Source organism: Acomys minous (genome assembly GCF_964271855.1).
Source record: "Acomys minous genome assembly, chromosome: 3".
Taxonomy (NCBI): domain Eukaryota; kingdom Metazoa; phylum Chordata; class Mammalia; order Rodentia; family Muridae; genus Acomys; species Acomys minous.
The window spans coordinates 80,626,109-80,645,862 of NC_140485.1; the positions used below are offsets into that span (position 1 = coordinate 80,626,109).

Consider the following 19,754-nt stretch of genomic DNA (forward strand, 5'->3'; position numbering starts at 1 on the left):
CTTAAAATAAATAAATAAAAGTGTAAAGGCAGGCATGGTGACCCACACCTTATTGCAGCTCTTTGAATCTGAGGTCAGCCTGGTCTACTTAATCAAGTTCCAGTCCAGCCACAGTTACATGGTGAGACCTTGCCTCAAAACACAAGAAACCCTAAAACAATTTTTTAAAACTACAAGGTAGGAGGGGGATGGTTGGGGAAGTGTCTGTGGTTCAAGAGTACTGGCTGTTCTTCCTCCCAGAGGACCTTGGTTCAAGTCCCAGCACCCACACGGCAGCTCATTGCTATCTGCAACTCTAGTTCCAGAGGGATGGCAACACCCTCTTCTGGTTTCTGAGGATACTGCATGGTGCGCGCGCACACACACACACAGCAGACACCCATACACATAAAACAATACAAATAGGGAGGCAGAGCCAAAGGCAGATGGACCTCTGTGAGTTCGAGACCATTCTGGTCTACAGAGCAAGTGCCAGGGAAGCTAGAGCTGTTACACAGAGAAACCCTGCCTCGAAAGATAGATAGATAGATAGATAGATAGATAGATAGATAGATAGATAGATAGATAGATAGATAAAATAATTTTTAAAAACAATACAAATAATGGGGGTGTTTTGTTTTGTTTTTTGGTTTGGTGGCACATGCCTTTAATCTCAGCACTTTGGAGGCAGAGGCAGGCGGATTACTGTAAGTTCGAGGCCAGCCTGGGCTACAAAAATGAGTCCAGGACAGCCAGGACTGTTACACAGAGGAACCCTGTCTCGAAAAACCTTTTTAAAAAAAAAAAAAGATTTTTTGAGACATGGCATCAAAATCCGATTGCAGGCACACACTACCTCATTCAATTTAGGAGGTGTTGAAGGTCAAATCCTGGGCTTTGTGCATGGTGGGCAGGCATCCTACCAACCTAGCTACATCCCTGGCCATACGTCTCATTTTTTCTTTAAGACGAAGACTATACAAAAGTATATGCAAAGGGGAAATTTTTTGGAAGAAAAAAACAGTAAGGCACTGCTTGCTCAGGGAGAGTATTCATCCCTGAGGATTTGATGCAATTGGAAACAGCTGGATCTGAAAAGACACGCCAAATGGGCATCATCTGTGGGCAGTGAAAACACTGGGTCTGAAAACCAAAAAGAATCACTCCTTGAAAAAGAGGAGACAGCACAAGTCAGAGGGTGGTACCAGGTCTCTCACAAGTATATTAACCTACAGCACAGTACTTACAGTACCCACCCACTATCCACCCTGCCTGTCAGCCTTTATAAAAGCTAAAGTAAAGGCTGTTCTCTTGGGCTGGAGAGATGGCTCAGTGGTTAAGAGCACTGCCTACTCTGCCAAAGGACCCAGGTTCAATTTCCAGCACCCACATGGCAGCTCACAACTGTCTTTAATTCCAAGATCTGACACCTGCACACCAACGCACATAAATTAAAGTTAAATAAAATATTAAAATAAAAAAACAAAAGACTGTTCTCCTGGCCTATTTCACTGAAAAACACAACCAAAATATAAGATGTAGACACACCCTCACAAGTCCTCTGGCAGATATCCAAACTTGGTTCAACATGCTTTGAAATGGTGGTTTTTGCTTTCATTTTGTTAGCCAAAGCTACACAGAGAAACCTTTTCTCAACCCCACTTTCCACCCCAATCCAAAAAAAAAAAAAAAAACCGAAAAGAAAAATGGTTTAAGTAACATACCACTTACCCTAAAGCCTAAAACAAGGACCTCTACTCTGGTTTGTTGTTGTGTTCGTTTTGGTTTTTTTCAAGACAGGGTTTCTCTGTGTAGCCTTGACTATCCTGTAGACCAGGCTGGCGCTACTCTGTCTCAAAAAAAAAAAAAAAGTGAAGACATGACTAAACCCTTAGTCTTATTTTCCTACCTTTGAACTTTTTCCCTTTTAACTTGATCTTTGCCAGTCTCCCCTCTCTTGTCAACAGGTCCACTGCCATTTAACAAATGGTGGTTTGGAGGATAAAAGACAGACCCTTAGCACAGGCAGTGGAATTCCAAATGCTAGACTCTTGGCTCCACAATGTCTGATTCAGAACTGCTGGGAGCTATTAGTGTAGCTCGCCCACCCAGGCATGTGAGGCTGGGAGAGCTCCTTTCACACCACCCGCACAAGCCTCGCATTTATGCTACAGGCTTCAGTGATCATGTGCCTTTGTTCCCCACAGAACACATGAAGACCAGTGTAAGATATTAGGTAGGTTCAGAAAGAATACAGAATGAAGCAGTTTTAAATGTAGACTTGCAACAAAATCTGTTTTTATAATGGTGCAATAGTCCAAGAAAAATACCTTTTCTTCCTTCTTTCTTCTTTTTTTGGTTCTTTCAAGACAGGGTTTCTCTGTGTATCCTTGGCTGTCCTGGACTCACTCTGTAGATCAGGCTGGCCCTGGACTTGCAACAATCCACCTGCCTCTGCCTCCCGAGTGCTGGGATTAAAGGCGTGCGCCACCACACCCGGCACATTCTACTTTAAATGACAACACTTGCCAGTATTAAAAAATGCTTCCCTAGCCAGGCGGTGATGGTGCACACCTGTAATCCCAGCACTCAGGAGGCAAAGGCAGGTGGATCGCTGTGAGTTCGAGGCCAGCCTGGTCTACAAAGCGAGTCCAGGACAGCCAAGGCTACACAGAGAAACCCTGTCTCAAAAAACAAACAAAACAAAAAAAAATGCTTCCCTATAACTAGCACTGTGGACTCAATCAGCCCGTCCACCTGCTCTATGATTAAGCTATACCCCCAAACATTTAAATATTTATTTATTTATTTAATGTCTATGAATGTTCTACATGCGTATACATCTGCACGCCAGAAAAGAGCATCAGATCGGTTCATAGATGGCTGTGAGCCACCATGTGATTGCTGGGAATTGAACTCAGGACCTCTGGAAAAACAGCCAGTGCTCTTAACCTCTAAGTCATCTCTCCAGCCCCCTACCCCAAACCTTTAATTCATCCATATTACTCCACGTTAAAAAAGAATAAAGGCTGGGGCATGGTGGCGTTCACCTTTAATCCCAGCACTCAGGAGGCAGAGGCAGGTAAATCCCTGTGAGTTCAAGGTCAGCCTGGTCTACATGTGAGTCCAAGACAGCCCGAGGATACACACAGAGAAACCCTGTCTCAATAATAATAATAATAATAATAATAATAATAATAATAATAATAATAATAATAATGGCAGAGATGGATCTTTGTGAGCTCCAGGCCAGCCTGATGTACAAAGTAAGTTCTAGGGCAGCCAGGGCTACACAGAGAAACCCTGTCTCAAAGAAAACAAAAACAAAAAGAAGAAAGCTTTAAACAGGGCATGGCGGCTCATGCCTTTGCTCCCAGCACTGTTACACAACACTGTCTAAACTCCTCCCCTACCACCTGGCGGGGGGTCGCGGGGACAACAAGTTTGACCTTTAACACCAACATAAAAGGCTGGTGTGTGATGAGAAGACGGGCACAGTCAGATTCCTGGGATTTGAAGAGCAGCCAGCCCAGCTTATCAGTGAGGAGACTCTCAAAAATCCAATGAATGGCTCCTCCCGAGGAAGGACATTTAAAGTTAATCTCTAGTCTCCAAAGACATAAGCATACACATGAACATACACACACAAAGTCAAATACAAATAGATAAATTAACCCTTAAAATATCTTTCTCAGTAACAAGCAAAAAACACAGAGCAGGGTGTGGTGACATATCCCTGCAATTCAAGAATTTAAGATGATGAGACAGGACAGTATTAGTTCCAAGCCAGCAAGCATAGCAAACAATGTCGTAACACATATGTCCTCGCATCTTTTTATTTTTGTTCATTTATGCCGCTAATGTCCTAACTAGAATCAATATATTTGCGGGGGTAAGAATGAATTCAGGTATATGTGACTAGGAAGAGCTGAGAAAGCAACCAATTAGCTCTTCTAAGTCTCAGCAGCTGTGTTTTCCTGATGACAGCGGATCAGCCCACCTGCTCCCACAGATGGTGCAGGTGAGGTACAGCACCTGGCTCAGTGCCTCCTTCCACACAGTCAGAATAGTGCTAGCTGTGAAGACACCAAGCCCAAGTCACTATTTCCATTTGTGTCCACACAAAGACCAAAATCATCACTAAAATAAATGTCGTACCTCTCAAATAAAAATACTAAATCCTTTAATCCCAGCACTCGGGAGGCAGAGAGGCGGATCACTGAGTTCAAGGCCAGCCCGGTCTAAAAAGTGAGTCTAGGATGCCGGGCATGGTGGCGCACGCCTTTAATCCCAGCACTCGGGAGGCAGAGGTAGGCGGATCGCTGTGAGTTCGAGGCCAGCCTGGTCTACAAAGTGAGTCCAGGACGGCCAAGGCTACACAGAGAGACCCTGTCTCGAAAAAAAAAAAAAGTGAGTCTAGGACAGCCAAGGCTACACAGAGAAACCCTGTCTGGAAAAAATAAAATACTATAATCTCAAAGTGTAACAATAATATCCAAGTTGATAACTGCTAGAGACACAGATCAGAGTTTTATTTATTTACCTATCTTGACTTTTGGTGGCCAGCCTGATTTACATAGCAAGCATCTGAGGCAGTCTGGACAATATACTCAGACATTGTTTAAAAATAAGTAAGAGCCCGGCATGGTGGCATACCCTGTAATCCCAGCACTCGGGAGACAGAGGCAGGCAGATCTCTGTGAGCTGAAGGACACCCTGTCTACAAAGTGAGTCCAGGACAGTCAAGGCTACACAGAGAAACCCTGTCTCGGAAAAACAAAACAAACAAACAAATAAATAATGGACCGGGCATAGTGGTGCAGGCCTTTAATCCCAGCACTCCAGAGGCAAAGGCTGGTGGATATCTGAATTCAAGGCTAGCAGTCTACAAAGTGAGTTCCAGGACTCGGTACACAGTTCCAGTACACAGAGAAACCCTGCCTTGGAAAATAAAAATAAAAACAAGTAAATAAACAAAAATAAAAGGCAGAATCGTGGCCAGGCAGTGGTGGCACAGGCGCTTAATCCCAGCACCTGGAAGAAGCAGGAGGATCTCTGTGAGTTCAAGGCCAGCCTGGTCTACAAAGTGAGTCCAGGACAGCCAAGGCTACACAGAGAAACCCTGTCTTTAAAAAAACAAAAAACAAAAAACCAGAATTATCTTTAAAAGTGAGGCAAAGGCTGGGCAGTTGAGCAGTGGTGGTGAACACCTTTAATCCCAGGTCTCAAGAGACAGATGAGTTTGAGGCCAGCCTGGTCTGCACAGTCAGTTCCAGGACAGCCATGGCTCCACAGAGAAACCCTGTCTCAAAACAACAACAATAACAAAAAAAGGACAGGCATAGAGTAAGCAAGATGACCCAGCAAGTAAAGGTGCCTGTCATCAAGCCTGATAACTTGAATCCAATCCCCTGGACTCACATGGAAGAAGACAACTGTCATAAACATGTAAGGGCCACCAGCAGGTGCCCAGAGTAGATAAGATAATGACGTCAGCCATATGCTGAACGAGCGTGACAAGAGTGACGTAGAAAGCTAGATTAACAGAAACGTGTGAATTAGAAATGATAAGGTTAAGTATAAAAACCCTGAGAAGAAGCAGTCAGTTATCTCGCCTTCATCATGACTGCCTAAACATGGCCAGTTCGTGAACAAGATCCACCGACGCAGACGCGGACTGAACCTCTGACGATCTGAAAGCACCTAACTTCAGACTAGCACCGAGCGGTCAAGCAAACGACGTCGCGGCTCCGAACCTGACGAGCTGGGCACGACTCTTCGATCAGGTCGTATACCTTATGCTATGAAATGTTAGATGCCACTCCTATTAGGATTAAGATAGTGTTAAGTTTAAGATTGTAATGGAATGGTACTGGTGGTTTGCACTAGTAGTGGCCACCATAGCTTTGGTGTGGTGTTGTTTTTGCATTGCTTTCTTACTGGAACACCCAGTGGGTTTCAATAAACGCCTTTGCTCCACTATCACCAACGTGTCACAAACTGAGTCTCTTCGGGATCCTGAGTGCGGAGTGCTCAGTGCTCGCGACAACAACTGACTCACAAGAGCTGTTCTCTGATCTCCACGTGTGGCATGCACACGCAATTTAAATAAATATGTAGTTGGGCCTGGTGGTGCTCACCTTTAATCCCAGCACTCAGGAGGCAGAGTCCAAGGCCAGCCTGGTCTATAAAGTGAGTCCAGGACAGTCAAGGCTACACAGAGAAACCCTGTCTGGAAAAACCAAAACAAACAACAACAAAAAGACACATCAATACTGGCAAATTTAGAGGTTGGAGAGACGACTCAGCAGTTACCAGCAATTACTATTGCTCTTCAAGAGGACCAGAGTTCAGTTACCAGCACCCATGTGGGGCAGCTCACTTGCCTGCACTCACATCCACATACAAACACACACACAGTTAAAAATAAAACAAATCTTTAATAAAAATTTTGTATGCTGCCAGACGTGGTGGCACACACCCTTAATGCCAGCACTTGAGAGGCACAGGCAGGTGGGTCTCCATGAAGCCAAGGCCAGCCTGGTCTACAAAGCAAGACCAGGCCAGCCAGGGCTCTGTAACACAGAGAAACCCTGTCTCAGAAAACAAAACAAAATTATGTGATTTTTATTCATCTATTTTTGAGACAAAATCTCACTATGCAGTCTTAGCTTCCTGTGATTCATTATATAGACCAGACTGCCCTTGAATTCAGAGACACCTACCTGCCTCTGCCTCCCAAAAGCTGCAATTATGGGATTAGAGTTCTGAGATTAAAGCACCACTCTACCCAACCAATTACTTAATTCTTGTGCAAATTAAAAGCTCATAAAATGATAGATAATTTCATGCCACATTCCATATATAAAGTCACAAAGCTGCATATGAGATGGCAATGTAGATTTCTAAACATGCAACATCCAAAAATTCAAAATCAAATAGGGAGGCAAGTCCTAGAAAGAAAACTCAGCAGTTCGTTCAGCGTACTTACTAGTGCGGGGTGCTACTGTGCACCAGTGGGGCAGATAGGCATGGAGGTCCTCTGCAGCCTGCACCTAAAGAAATGCTTCTTTGTCTTTTTTTGGGGGGGGGGCATTTTCTTTGTTTGTTTTCCCAAGGCAGGGTTTCTCTGTGTAGCCTTGGCTGTCCTGGACTCGCTTTGTAGACCATGCTGGCCTCACAGCAATCCACCTGCCTCTGTGCCCCTACTGGGATTAAAGGTGCGCCACAATGCCCAGTTTAAAGGTGGTTGTTAACCTCAGATATGGGTGCTAAGAACCAAACTCATGTCCTCTAGAAAACCAACAAGCCAAGCCCTTGACTGCTGAGACATCTTTCCAGCCTCTGGCAAGTCATCCCTACTTGACACCTTTCTTCCTGTGCCAAATGGCTGAAAAGGGCTTATTTATACTTCATTAGCTGTATCTACTTATAGAACTTCACAGGTTCTTTATTTACTTTTTCCACTACTGATGAAAACCAAAGATTAAAAAAATCATTCAACTAGATGCAAATAACTCCAAAATAGGACAAGTTTCTCTAAGAAAGAAAGATGGAAATGTTGCTTGGTAAACTCATGAAGCAGTCAACCACATAGCTATCTTTTTTTTTTTTTAATATTTTTTTTTTTATTTTCATGGCAGCCCTGGCTGTCCTGGATTCGCTTTGTAGACCAGGCGGCCTCGAACTCAGAGATCTGCCTGCCTCTGTCTCCCGAGTGACAGGACCACAGGCCTATGCCACCTCCACCCAGCTGGGATTAAAGGCGGACACACCACCCAGGGCTTCTACTTTATTACAGAACATTTGCAGGTTTCTCTGAAATGAAAGCTATGATCATTTTATTATATTTATTTTTTATTCTTATTTTATTCTTTAGGTTTTCAAGTCAGAGTTTTTCTGTATAGTCTTGGCTGACCTGGAACTCTCTTTGTAGACCAGGCTGACCTGGAACTCACAGAGATCTGCCTGCCTCTGCCACCCTTCTGAGTGTTGACCATCACAGCCAACCTAAAACTTTTTCTTTTCTTTCTTTCTTTCTTTCTTTCTTTTTTTTTTTTTTTTGATACAGAGTTTCTGAGCTGCTTCTTCAGCGCTAACTTTCTTTGTGGGTGGGGAGCTTTTGTTTTTACTTTTGTTGAAATGGAGTCTCATGTATCTCAAACTGGTCACAATCTTGATATATAGTGGAATAAAACTAGCCTTGAACTTCTGATCTTCCCCTCCAGTTCCTAGGCTGTGCTTACAAGTAACTAGGAATTTTTGCCTGATTTACAAAGTGCTGGAGAACACCAAAACATAATGTATATAAGGCATGTATTCTACTAACTCATTCACGTCACCAGACCCTAGAAATTTTTTGTTTGTTTGTTTGTTTTTGTTTTTTCGAGACAGGGTTTCTCTGTGTTGCCTTGGTTGTCCTGGACTCACTTTGTAGACCAGGCTGGCCTCGAACTCACAGCGATCCACCAGCCTCTGCCTCCCAAGTGCTGGGATTAAAGGCCTGCGCCGCCATGCCCGGCTGACCCTAGAAAATTTTTAATTAACTAATTTAATTTAGACTGAGCTGAGGGTGGTGGTACATTCCTCAAACCCCAACACTCATTCCATTTGAAACTTATCTGGGGCTCCTACCCATGCATAACCAAGTTCCCCAAGTATCAAATTAGTAACCTAATTAATAATCTTAATATTACCTTGACTTTCTCCCCTGTCCCTATCCCAGTCCACAATCAAATACTGGCAGCTCTAAATTGGGTGTGGCAGCATTCGGTACACTCCTATCATGCTAGCATTAAAGCAGAAGGTTCAGGAGTTCAAGACTATCTTCAGAGGATAGGGAATTCAAAGCCAGTCTGGGCTATAAGAATGTATCTTTATTTTGTTTTATTTTTTATTTATTTATTTATGTATTGGTTTTCGAGACAGGGTCTCTCTGTGTTAGCCTTGGCTGTCCTGGACTCCCTTTGTAGACCAGGCTAGCCTTGAACTCACAGAGAACCGCCTGCCTCTGCCTCCAGAGTGCTGGAATTAAAGGTGTGCCTTTAATCCCAGCACCTGGGAAGCAGAGGCAAGCAGATCTCTGTGAGTTCAAGACCGGCCTGGTCTACAAAGGGAGTCCAGAACAACAGCCAGTGCAACACAGTGAAACCCTGTCTCAAAAACCAAAAAAAGATTTAAAAAAAGAAGAAGAAGAAAGAAAGAAAGAAAGAAAGAAAACAAAAAAGTTACATAGTGGGGCTAGAGAGATAGCTCAGTGGTTGAGAGCACTAGCTGTTCTTCCAAAGAACCCAGGATCAATTCCCAGCACCCACATAGCAGCTCACAACTGTCTCTAGCTCCAATTCCAGGGGATCTGGCACCCTCAGAGACATGCCTGTGGGCAAAACATCAATGTATATAAAAATTTTTTAAAAATTAAAAAAAAATTTTTTTTCTTTTTTTTTTTTGGGTTTTTTAAGGCAGGGTTTTTCTGTTTAGCCTTGGCTGTCCTAGACTTGCTATGTAGATCAAGCTGGCCTCGAACTCACAGCCATCCTCCTGCCTCTGCCTCCCAAGTGCTAGAATTAAAGGCATGTGTCACCACGCCCGGCTAAAAACAAATCTTTTTTAAAAACTTACACAGTGGGCTGAATCTGATGCCCCCTTCTCGAATGCAGGAGCACATACAGACAGAGCACTCTACATACATAAAATAAAGCTTTTCTCTATCCAACATATCTTTGTGTTCATGTGTGTATGGTGTGTATGTACTAAGCTACCTATACGTGCATGTGAGGAAAGCAGAGGTCAATGCTTGGTTTCTTCTTCCAGTAACCTTATTTTTGAGACAGGGTCCTTTCACTGGACCTGGAGCTTAGGTTTTGGTCAGACTGATCAGCAAGCCCCAGGCTCTGCCAGTCTCTGGCCCGTGGTGTTGCTGTTACAGGTGTTTGCCACCATGCCTGACTTCGTTCTTTTCACATGAGTACGAGGTTGATCCAAACTCAGGTTCTCAAGCTGAAGCCACAAGCAGGCTACTCACTCACTATCTGCCTGAGCCCCAATAGCACTTTGGGGGAGCTTAAGTTTATATATATGGTATTTTGCCTGGCATGTATGTTTGTGGACCACACGTGCAGTGTCTGCCAAAGCCAGAAAAGGGTGCATCAGACCCCCTGACACTAGAGTTAAGAACAATTGTTAATTGCCAAGTTGGCTGCTGGGAACCAAACCCAGATCCTCTGCCAGAGCAACAAATGTCCTAATTGCTGATATCTCTCTCCAGCCCCACAACAAAACCTTTTTAGAATAGTAAAAAGGAAAAAGGAACACAAGGCAGCCCAGTAATAAAGTACTTGCCCAGAATGTACAAGGTCCTAGATTTAGTCCCCAATGTTACCCAAAATAAAATAAAAGCAAAGCAGTGGTGGCACACACCTTTAATTCTAGCTCTCAGGAGGTATCTGAGTTCAGAGTCAGCCTGGTGTACAGAGTGAGTTCCAAGGACACAAGGGCTACACAGAGAAACCCTGTCTCAAAAAACCATATAAGTAGGAAAGGAGGGAGGGAAGAAGGAGGGGAGAGAGAGGGTGGGGAGCGCGCAAAATGGCAATCGCTAAGGCTGACCAACCTAGATAACAGCAAAAGTAGGGCCGGGCATGGTGGCTCACCCCCTTCAGCTCAGGACTTGGAGGCAGAGGCAGGCAGATCTCTGTGACTTTGAGGCCAGCCTGGTCTACAAAGCAAGTCCAGGACAGCCAAGGCTGTTACACAGAGAAACCCCGTTTTTTGTTTGTTTGTTTGTTTGTTTTTATTGTATGCAGTGCTCTGCCTGCAGGGCAGAAGAGGGCATTAGATCACATTATAGATGGTCTTGAGCCACCATGTGGTTTCTGGGAATTGAACTCAGGACCTTTGGAAGAGCAGCCGGTGCTCTTAACCTCTGAGCCATTTTTCCAGCCCCCGAAAAACCCTGTCTTGAAAAACCAAAAAATAAAATATTAAAAAAAAAAAAAAAACTAAAGTGGGGAGAAAAAAGGAATGATTTGTTTCTGCCTGTCACCTTCCCTCGTGGCTGACACTACTTCTCTAGAAAGAAACACAAAGTACTGAAGAAAAACTTGTCACATTTTTATAGTGTAGAAAAATACCACGGGAATATTAGCTTTTATGGGACAGAGGTAGTAGTGGTCAGGAGTGATGTGAATTCCAGGAAAATGAGGGTGTGTTTATTGTTGCTCTAGGGATATGAGACCTAAATGAATAAATCTGTGCTATGTGAATGTTTGTTCTCATGTGGTTCTGAAAATTAAAAGCAGGCAGTACTTCTACATGAAGATCAAAATTAACAAGAGCAAGGCCAACATTTGTAAAAGAGAAAAGGTCAGAGTAGTGTGTTTGTCAAGGGTGTGTGTGTGTGTGTGTGTGTGTGAGAGAGAGAGAGAGAGAGAGAGAGAGAGAGAGAGAGAGAGAGAGAGAGAGATGCCAGATACTAATGTTTCACTTGAGCTGCTGGAGAGGTTAGATTACATATCTGTTGCCATCAACTAATTTAATTTAAAAGTCTGCCAACTCCAGAGCTATAAATTCAGAATTTGGGGCTGGAGAGATGGCTAAGTGGTTAAGAGCACTGCCTGCTCTTCCAAAGGACCCAGGTTTAATTCCCAGCACCCATATGGCAGCTCACAACTGTCTGTAACTCTAAGATCTGACACCCTCACAGCAATGCATATAAATTAAAATTAATAAATTAAAATTAAATTTTAAAAAAATTTTCATTCAAATTTTTACATTGGTCACTCAAAATTTTACTTTGACTTCTGCATTTAAGTATAGCAATGCAAATAGATAGGAGAACCAAAAATCCCTTTTTTTTTTTTTGCTTGTTTGCTTGCTCCCATCTGACTATACAGCCCAGGCAGGCCTCAAAATCACCTACCTCAGCCTCCCAAAAAGCAGCTTTACAGACACAGACCAACATGCCCTAGCAAGAGTCAAATCTCATTTGGTTTGTTTTGCTTTTTTCCAGTTTCTCTGTGTAGCCCTAGCTGTCCTGGAACTCTACAGAGCAAGCTGGCCTTGAACTCACAGAGATTCCCCTGCCTCTGCTCTGGAGAGTTGGGCATAAAGGTATGCACCATCATTGCCAGTGATCATTAAGATGCTATCTTAATGAAAGAAAGAAAAAGAAAGTACTCAAACCACCTCTTTCCTGTGTAATTTATTAAATTCTTCTGAATTAAAAGAAAAGGTAACGCCGGGCGTGATGGCGCACGCCTTTAATCCCAGCACTCGGGAGGCAGAGGCAGGCGGATCGATGTGAGTTCAAGGCCAGCCTGGTCTACAAAGCGAGTCCAGGACAGCCAAGGCTACACAGAGAAACCCTGTCTCGAAAAACCAAAAAAAAAAAAAAAAAAAAAAAAAAGAGTAAGATATGGCAGTGCACGCCTGTAATTCTAAGTAGTCAAGCACCTGAAGCAGGTTTAAGAGTTAGAGGTCAGGCAGGGCTGGAGAGAGGGCTTAGTAGCTCAGAGCACTAGCTGCAGCCTTGCATCTTTAATCCCAGCTCTTGAGAGGCAGAGGCAGGCGGATCTCTGTGAGTTCGAGGCCAGCCTGGTCCACAGAGCCTAGGGCTGTTACACAGAGAAACCCTGTCTCGAAGAAAAAATAAAATCCCAACAAAACAGAAGAGTACTGGCTGCTCTTCCAGAAGTCCTGAGTCCAATTCCCAGCAATCACATGGTGACTCTTCTGGCGTGCAGGTGTATATGCAAATAAAGCATTTATTCATACACACACACACAAAGATAAATATGTATCTTTTAAAAGAGTTAGGAGCCAGGCGGTGGTGGCGCACGCCTTTAATCCCAGCACTTGGGAGGCAGAGCCAGAGGGATCACTGTGAGTTCGAGGCCAGCCTGGTCTACAAAGTGAGTCCATGACAGCCAAGGCTACACAGAGAAACCCTGTCTCGAAAAACCAAAAAACCAAAATAACCTGTGTGGGAACGGGGGGCCGGGGGGAAAGTTAGAGGCCAAACCTAGAATGGTGTTTGTTGCTTGCCTTTGATCCTACCATTTGGGTGGCAGAGGCAGGCAGAACTCTATGAGTTCCAGGCCAGCCTGGTCTACATGGTTGAGTTCTAGGGCTACACAGAGAGACCCTGTCTCCAAACACAAGAAACAGAACCCCCCCCCCAAAAAAAGGGTAGAGGCCCAGAGAGGCTTTTCTCAAGACAATTTTAAAGAAAAGGAGAATGTTGGCTGGAGAGATGGTTCAGCAGTTAATAGCACTGCTGCTCTTCCAGAGGCCCCAGGTTCCGTTCCCCAAACCTACATGGCAACTCCTCACACCTGTCTGTAACTCCAGTTCCAGAGGACGTGACATCTTCACACAGACATACATGCAGGCAAACACCAATGCACATGATATAAGAGAAAAGGGGGTGGGGTGGTTGTAGTTTTGAGTTATAAGTTCCTGCCTAGTCCAGAGTGGTGGTGCACACTTTTAATCCCAGAATTCAGGAGGCAGAGGAAGGTGGATCTGAGTTCAAGGCCAGGCAGGTCTATAACAGAGTGAGTTCTAGGGCAGGGCTACACAGAGAGGGGGGAAAATGGTGTGCCTAGCACATAGGCCATCAATTCAATCCTCAACCCCAAAAGATTAGTTAGTTAACAAACAGTAAACAAGCACACTAAACCACTACAGACTACCTTATACAAAGAAACTTAGTTACCTAACAATCCCCAAAACTCTACTCCTTGGCTTTTGTCGTTTTTTTCCAGACAATCCCACTGCATAGCTTGGGCTGACCTCAAATTCACATCTTCCTGCCTCAGCCTCCTGAATTCTGGAATTACATTTCATCATACTCAACTTTTGGTAATATGTTTAACTGAAAACATAAAAGACATGGAAATAAAAATGTGTTAGTTCAGCTGGACCTAATGACCCAGTCCTGTATTCTTAGCTCCTGGGAGCTGACAATGAATTACGAGTTGCCTGGGCAACTGTCTGAAGATGGAGAGGGCTGAATACAGTTCAATGTACAGCACAGAGCACAGGGCCCTAAGTCCAATTCCCAACACTGCTGTAAGGACATGATTTTAAATTCACATAAGAAGTTTCTCCCTCTTTCCTAATATAATGAAATCTTTGTCAATCCTAAGGGTTACCTGTCTGCCTCCACAAGATCGTCAAAGCAGCAACAGCGCACTTAACTACCAAAGGCATTACTGGGTAAAGCTATTTTCTATCTCTTCGATCCAATGTGGAAAGGGTGCCCGAGAAAAAGACTATATGAATCCTTAGTTTGAAGTGCTGAGGAACAACCCTCTGGAGGTAGAACACAGAGTTCTCAATATCCCTTATTTTATCCTTGAATAAATATACCCAAATATCTAGGTCTAGTTTTTCTTTATCTCTTTCGTTTGCTTGAGACAGGGTCTCACTATGTAGTCCACCTGCCTCAAAAGTGCCTCCAATACCTGTTTTTAGATTGTCACCTGGCATAAAAAAAGGAAATATCCACAAAACAGGTTATATGACTCCCCCCCTCTCAAACTCAAATCCAGAATCTAGTCTTGTCTAGTTTGTTGCCATATTCTCTGGGCCTAGAATGATACTTTGTACTTAAGAGATGATTTAATAAATATTAAATGAATCGAATGCAAAATGCCTAGTGCTCAAGTAATGTCAGCTATTACTGCTATTTTAATGACAATTAAATTTTTATCGTTCTTATTAAACGATACCATCCCTCCTCCGAGAATCTTACAATTCGAGGAAGAACATCGGAAATATGGATTGGTGAAATGAGGGGAAGAATACAAACACAACTGGATCGATCACACAGTAGGACTGGGCAAAGACAAAATATCCTTAAACACACACACACACACAACTAGACCCCAGTTTCGGACTTTTCCAAGGAGCACATATAATTATCAATAAACTGCGATTACGATAGCGAGTTTTCACACTTGTGTGATGTGCAACTGTGTGTTCAGGGCTTTCTACTGGACCCATTAAACCTAACTAAAAGGCAATTCAGGGAACATTCCTCACAACCCATTTCTCAGACAGAGCAACTGAGACTCCCGGAGTGCCAAGGTCACAGAGCCTGCACACGGGGGACCCGGGACATGAACCCAAGCAGTCCGACCACAGAACCCGCACGAAACAGGGCCCTCCGGAACCCTCCGGAATACCAGCCCCGTGTCCTCCAACATCCACCACTCGTCGCTCCAAATCCGGCGTGCCTACTGTTTGCCGGGACCGGACTTTCAGCCCCGATGCCGCGAAAACAAAACAATACTTCTCTCGCGGCCAGTCCATAGGGCGCCCGCCAGGCCTGGGCTCCAAGGCCGCTCCACACACACAGTCCCGCTTAGCCCCGGGATCCCTGAGCCCCGCAGGAAGGGCCGGGGTGGCCCCGAGGGCCCGCGAAGGCCCGGGGAGCCGCATGACCTTGGATCCAGCACCCGACTCCCGGCCTCAGTTTCCCTGCCGGGGCCTCCCGCCGGGGGCCTCGGCAGAGCCTCGCGCCTACGGAGCAGCAGGCCCTTCAACACACACCCCTCCGCCGCCCGCCTTCCCGCCCCACTTACGCTGGAAGGCGGCCGCTCCAGGGACGCCCACCATCGCGAAGCGCAGCCTGTCGCGAGCACCGCCCGCTCCGACCCTCCGCCCGAGTCTTCCGCAGGCGCAGGCCGGGACCTGCACCCGCCGAACTAGCCCGCACCAGCGCCGCCGCCGTCGCCGCCGCCGCCGCCGCCGTTAGGCCGCGCGCCGCCCCGCCCCCAGACGGCCCCGGCACGCCCCCGCCGCGCGCTCCCGCTCGCCGACCAACGCACGCGGAAGCCCGGCCCGAGGGCGCTCACGCGAGGCACCGCCCCCTGACCTAGCCCCGCCCCTTCCGCGCCAGGCCGGGCCCTATCCTGAAGCGGGCTGCACCTCAGACCCGCCTCCCGCGCGCCACGCGCAGCTGTCACGTAATCCCCCGTCTCAGAGCGCCAGACTTCCGGATGTGGCCTGGGCGGTGACGGAGGCGCGGGGGCGGATCCCGGGGGCGGGGCTCCGGGGAGGGATGCTTCCGATACCGGCGGCTAAGTCTTTAAGGTTGTGCTGGGTGGCAAGTTATTCCTCCCCCTTTTATTTACTTGTTTGTTTTTACAGCGATTTATTGCATGTGTGTGCGTGTATGTGCCTGGGCGCGTCCATTCCAAGGCGAGTGTGTGAATGTCAGAGGACAAGTTGGGGGCTTGCCCTCCTTACACCCTGTGGATCTAGCGGATCAAATTTCAGCCATGGGGTTTGACAGCAGACATCTTTGCCAGATTAGCTGTCTCGCAGATGCCCTCCCCTTTTTAGGCTCCAGGAATCTAAATTTTATTAAATAACTAGTAACTGTCATTATTGATTTCTGTATTAGATCAAGGGCTTTGTGGGGGCTGGGGGCACGTGTATCTGCAGGGTTTTAAATTAAAAAAACCAAAACAAAAAAAATCAAGCACTATGAGTTGGAGGCCGGCCTGATCTACAAAGAGAGTCCAGGACAGCCAGGGATACCCAGAGAAACACTCTGGCTCAAAAAAACATAACAAAAAATATAATAATTCAGATACATATAAAGTATATCAGTAAATTGAGGCAGAAAGATAGCTACCATGGAGGTTGCCTAAGATACTATCATATCCTGTCTACACCACACACATGCACCCGCCACACACACACACACACACACACACAGAGTAACTCCCTAACATGGCCTGAGTGCCTAGGTTTGATCTCCAGCTCAGCAAAAAACAAACAAGCAAACAAACTTTCAGGGTTAGACAGACTAAAGGAAATGGAAATGGCTTGAAGTTCTGAGATCTTTCTTTCTTTCCTTCCTTCCTTCTTCCCTTCTTCCTCCTCCTCCTTCTTTTTCTTCTTTTTAAGGTTCTCACTCTGCCCAGCACTCGGGAGGCAGAGGCAGGTGGATCACTGTGAGTTCGAGGCCAGTCTGGTCGACAAAGTGAGTCCAGGACAGCCAAGGCTACAGAGAGACCCTGTCTTGAAAAACAAAAAACAAAACAAAAGAAAACAAAAAAGAAAAACAAAACAAAAAAAACCACAAAAACAACAACAACAAAAGATCCTCACTCTGGTCTGGAGAGATGGCTCAGAGGTTAAGAGCACTGGCTGCTCTTCCAAAGGTCCCAAGTTCAATTCCCAGCAACCACATACTGGCTCACAACCACCTATAATGGAAACTGGTTCCCTCTCCTGGCATGCAGGTACCATGTAGGCAAAACACTGTATGCGTAAATAAATATTTTTTAAAAAATAGATTCTCACTCTGTATCTCAGACTGGCCTGCACTCCTACCAAGTCCCTTTCCTCAGCCTCCCAAGTTCTGGGAGCGCAGACATGACCATGCCAAGCTGAATGTTTTTCTCCTTCCGCCCCACCCCTGCCAAGAAGAGTAAAGATGGGAAGGCAGAGAGAAGAACCTCCTGCCTACCATCTGTCCGGGCCACGCCACTTCCTCCCCTAATGAATGATAAACTCAAAGCCAGACCAAATGAGTGAGAGAAGCCGCTTAAAGGCTGTGGCGTAGCTTCAGTAATGTCCCTTGTTGAAACACCACTGGCTCTTTATTTACTTACGTATTTATTTATGGCAGTGGTGGTGGTTGGTTGACTAGGTGGTTGGTCTTAACACAGGCTCTCCTATATGCTTGACTGGCCTAGAACTCACTCAGTATGTAGTAGACCTTGAACTCTTGATCTCCTTGGCCCTACTTCTCAAGTGCTGGGATTATCCCATACCATCAGATTTTCTTCTTCTTTTTTTTTTTTTTTACTTTTTATTTATTTATTATGTATACAGTACTATGCTTGCATGTACTCCTGCAAGCCAGAAGAAGGCGTCATATCACATTACAGATGGTTATGAGCCACCATGTGGTTGCTGGGAATTGAACTCAGGACCTTTGGAAGAGCAGGCAGCGCTCTTAACCACTGAGCCATCTCTCCAGCCCCCAGATTTTCTTTTTATCACTATTATGCTTGAATCAGGGTCAGTTCCCCTCCTCCCTATGACTCTGGCTGGCTTACTACCACGCCCCACACTCTGGAACTCATAGCAGTCCTCCTGTTTCAGTCTCCTGAAGTATTACAGGTGTATTCCACTGTACTTAGTTCCTTTCCGCCTGACACGGCCTGACTACGTAGCAGAACTATTCGCCATGACTGTGACTTTCCTCCTAAACAAAGTCTCTCTCCGAAAGGGAAGGAGCCTACGAGGTCCCAGTGGAAGATATGAACAGTTGAGGTTGTGAGGCACTACTTGTATTGTTAGAATTCATTACTATTTATAATTTTGATCTGAATGAGATGCTTATGATGAAAATCACATGTTATACAAAAGCATTATGTTGGGTATGGTGGTAAATGCCTATAAACTCAGTACCCAGGAGATAGAAGCTGGAAGGACCAGGAATTCTGAGCCAGTGTGAGGAATGAAGAAGAAACCTAATGAGTGCCCATCTCAAAAGAAATAAACAGCCGGGTGGTGGTGGCGCATGCCTTTAATCCCAGCACTCAGGAGGCAGAGGCAGGCGGATCGCTGTGAGTTCGAGGCCAGCCTGGTCTACAAAGGGAGTCCATGACAGCCAAGGCTACACAGAGAAACCCTGTCTCGAAAACCAAAACAAACAAACAAACAAAAAAAGAAAGAAAGAAAAGAAAGAAACAAGTAAAATAAAATCCAAATTAAATACTCAAGAAGATTATGAAGAAAATAACCACCTTATCTATTTATTTATTCATTTTTGGTTTAAAAAAATTCATTCATTCAGTTCAAATCATTTTTTTAAACTTTTTAATTTAATTTTTTAATTTATGTGCATTGGTGTAAGGGTGTCAGATCTTGGAGTTACAGACAGTTGTGAGATGCCATATAGGTGCTGGAAATTGAACCCGGGACCTTTGGAAGAGCAGACAGTGCTCTGAACCACTGAGCCATCTCTCCAGCCCTGTTCAAATCATTTTTTTCTGGCAACCTAGTAAGCCTAGAACTCTGTCACTACCCCCACCACTTCACCACCACCAACGCATTGTCTCAATATTTTTCTTTAAGACAAAATCTGACTGTGTAGCCATATCTGTCCAAGTGATAACTATATAATCCCACAGGAGGCCCTAGAAATTTTTATTATTATTATCATTATTTTTTTGTTTTGTTTTGTTTTGTTTTGTTTTTCAAGACAGGGTTTCTCTGTGTAGCCTTAGCTGTCCTAGACTGTGTAGACCAGGCTGGCCTCCAACTCACAGAGATCCACCAGCCTCTGCCTCCTGAGTGCTGGTATTAAAGGTGTGCACCACCAAACCTGGCCCAGTCTGCCCTAGAATTTGATGGAAGCATTGCCACCCCATTCAGTTTAGCACCTGGAACTTTTGTATAGGCTGCGGGAGCAGCAGGTTACCAGGCAGACATGGCCAAGTCCAAGAACCACACCACACATATCCAGTCCCACAAAAGGCACAGAAATGGCACCAAGAAACCCCAAGCACAAAGATATGAATCTCTTAAGGGGGTTGACCCCAAGTTCCTAAGGAACATGTGCTTTGCCAAGAAGCACAAGAAAGGCCTGAAGGGGCTGGAGAGATGGCTCAGAGGTTAAGAGCAGCACCTACTCTTCCAGAGGTCCTGAGTTCTATTCCCAGCGACCACATGGTGGCTCACAACCATCTATAATGTTATCTGATGCCCTCTTCTGCAGATAAAGCACTCATATACAATAAATA

General features: G+C 45.2%; 1 protein-coding gene across 4 annotated transcripts in view; it reads right to left on the reverse strand.

The window, feature by feature from the left end:
• The window catches only part of CBFA2T2 (CBFA2/RUNX1 partner transcriptional co-repressor 2), a 99,202-nt gene extending 83,437 nt beyond the window's left edge, over positions 1–15,765 (reverse strand). For 3 of the 4 annotated variants that reach the window (XM_084775771.1, XM_084775768.1, XM_084775772.1), the window contains exon 1: positions 15,570–15,764. In XM_084775771.1, the coding sequence (XP_084631897.1) occupies positions 15,570–15,603 (34 nt within the window). In that variant the 5' untranslated portion in view covers positions 15,604–15,764. Of the gene's footprint in view, positions 1–15,569 lie in introns of all 4 variants that reach the window. The other variant, XM_084775769.1, reaches the window with a different exon arrangement.
• Between the last annotated feature and the right edge of the window lie 3,989 nt (positions 15,766–19,754).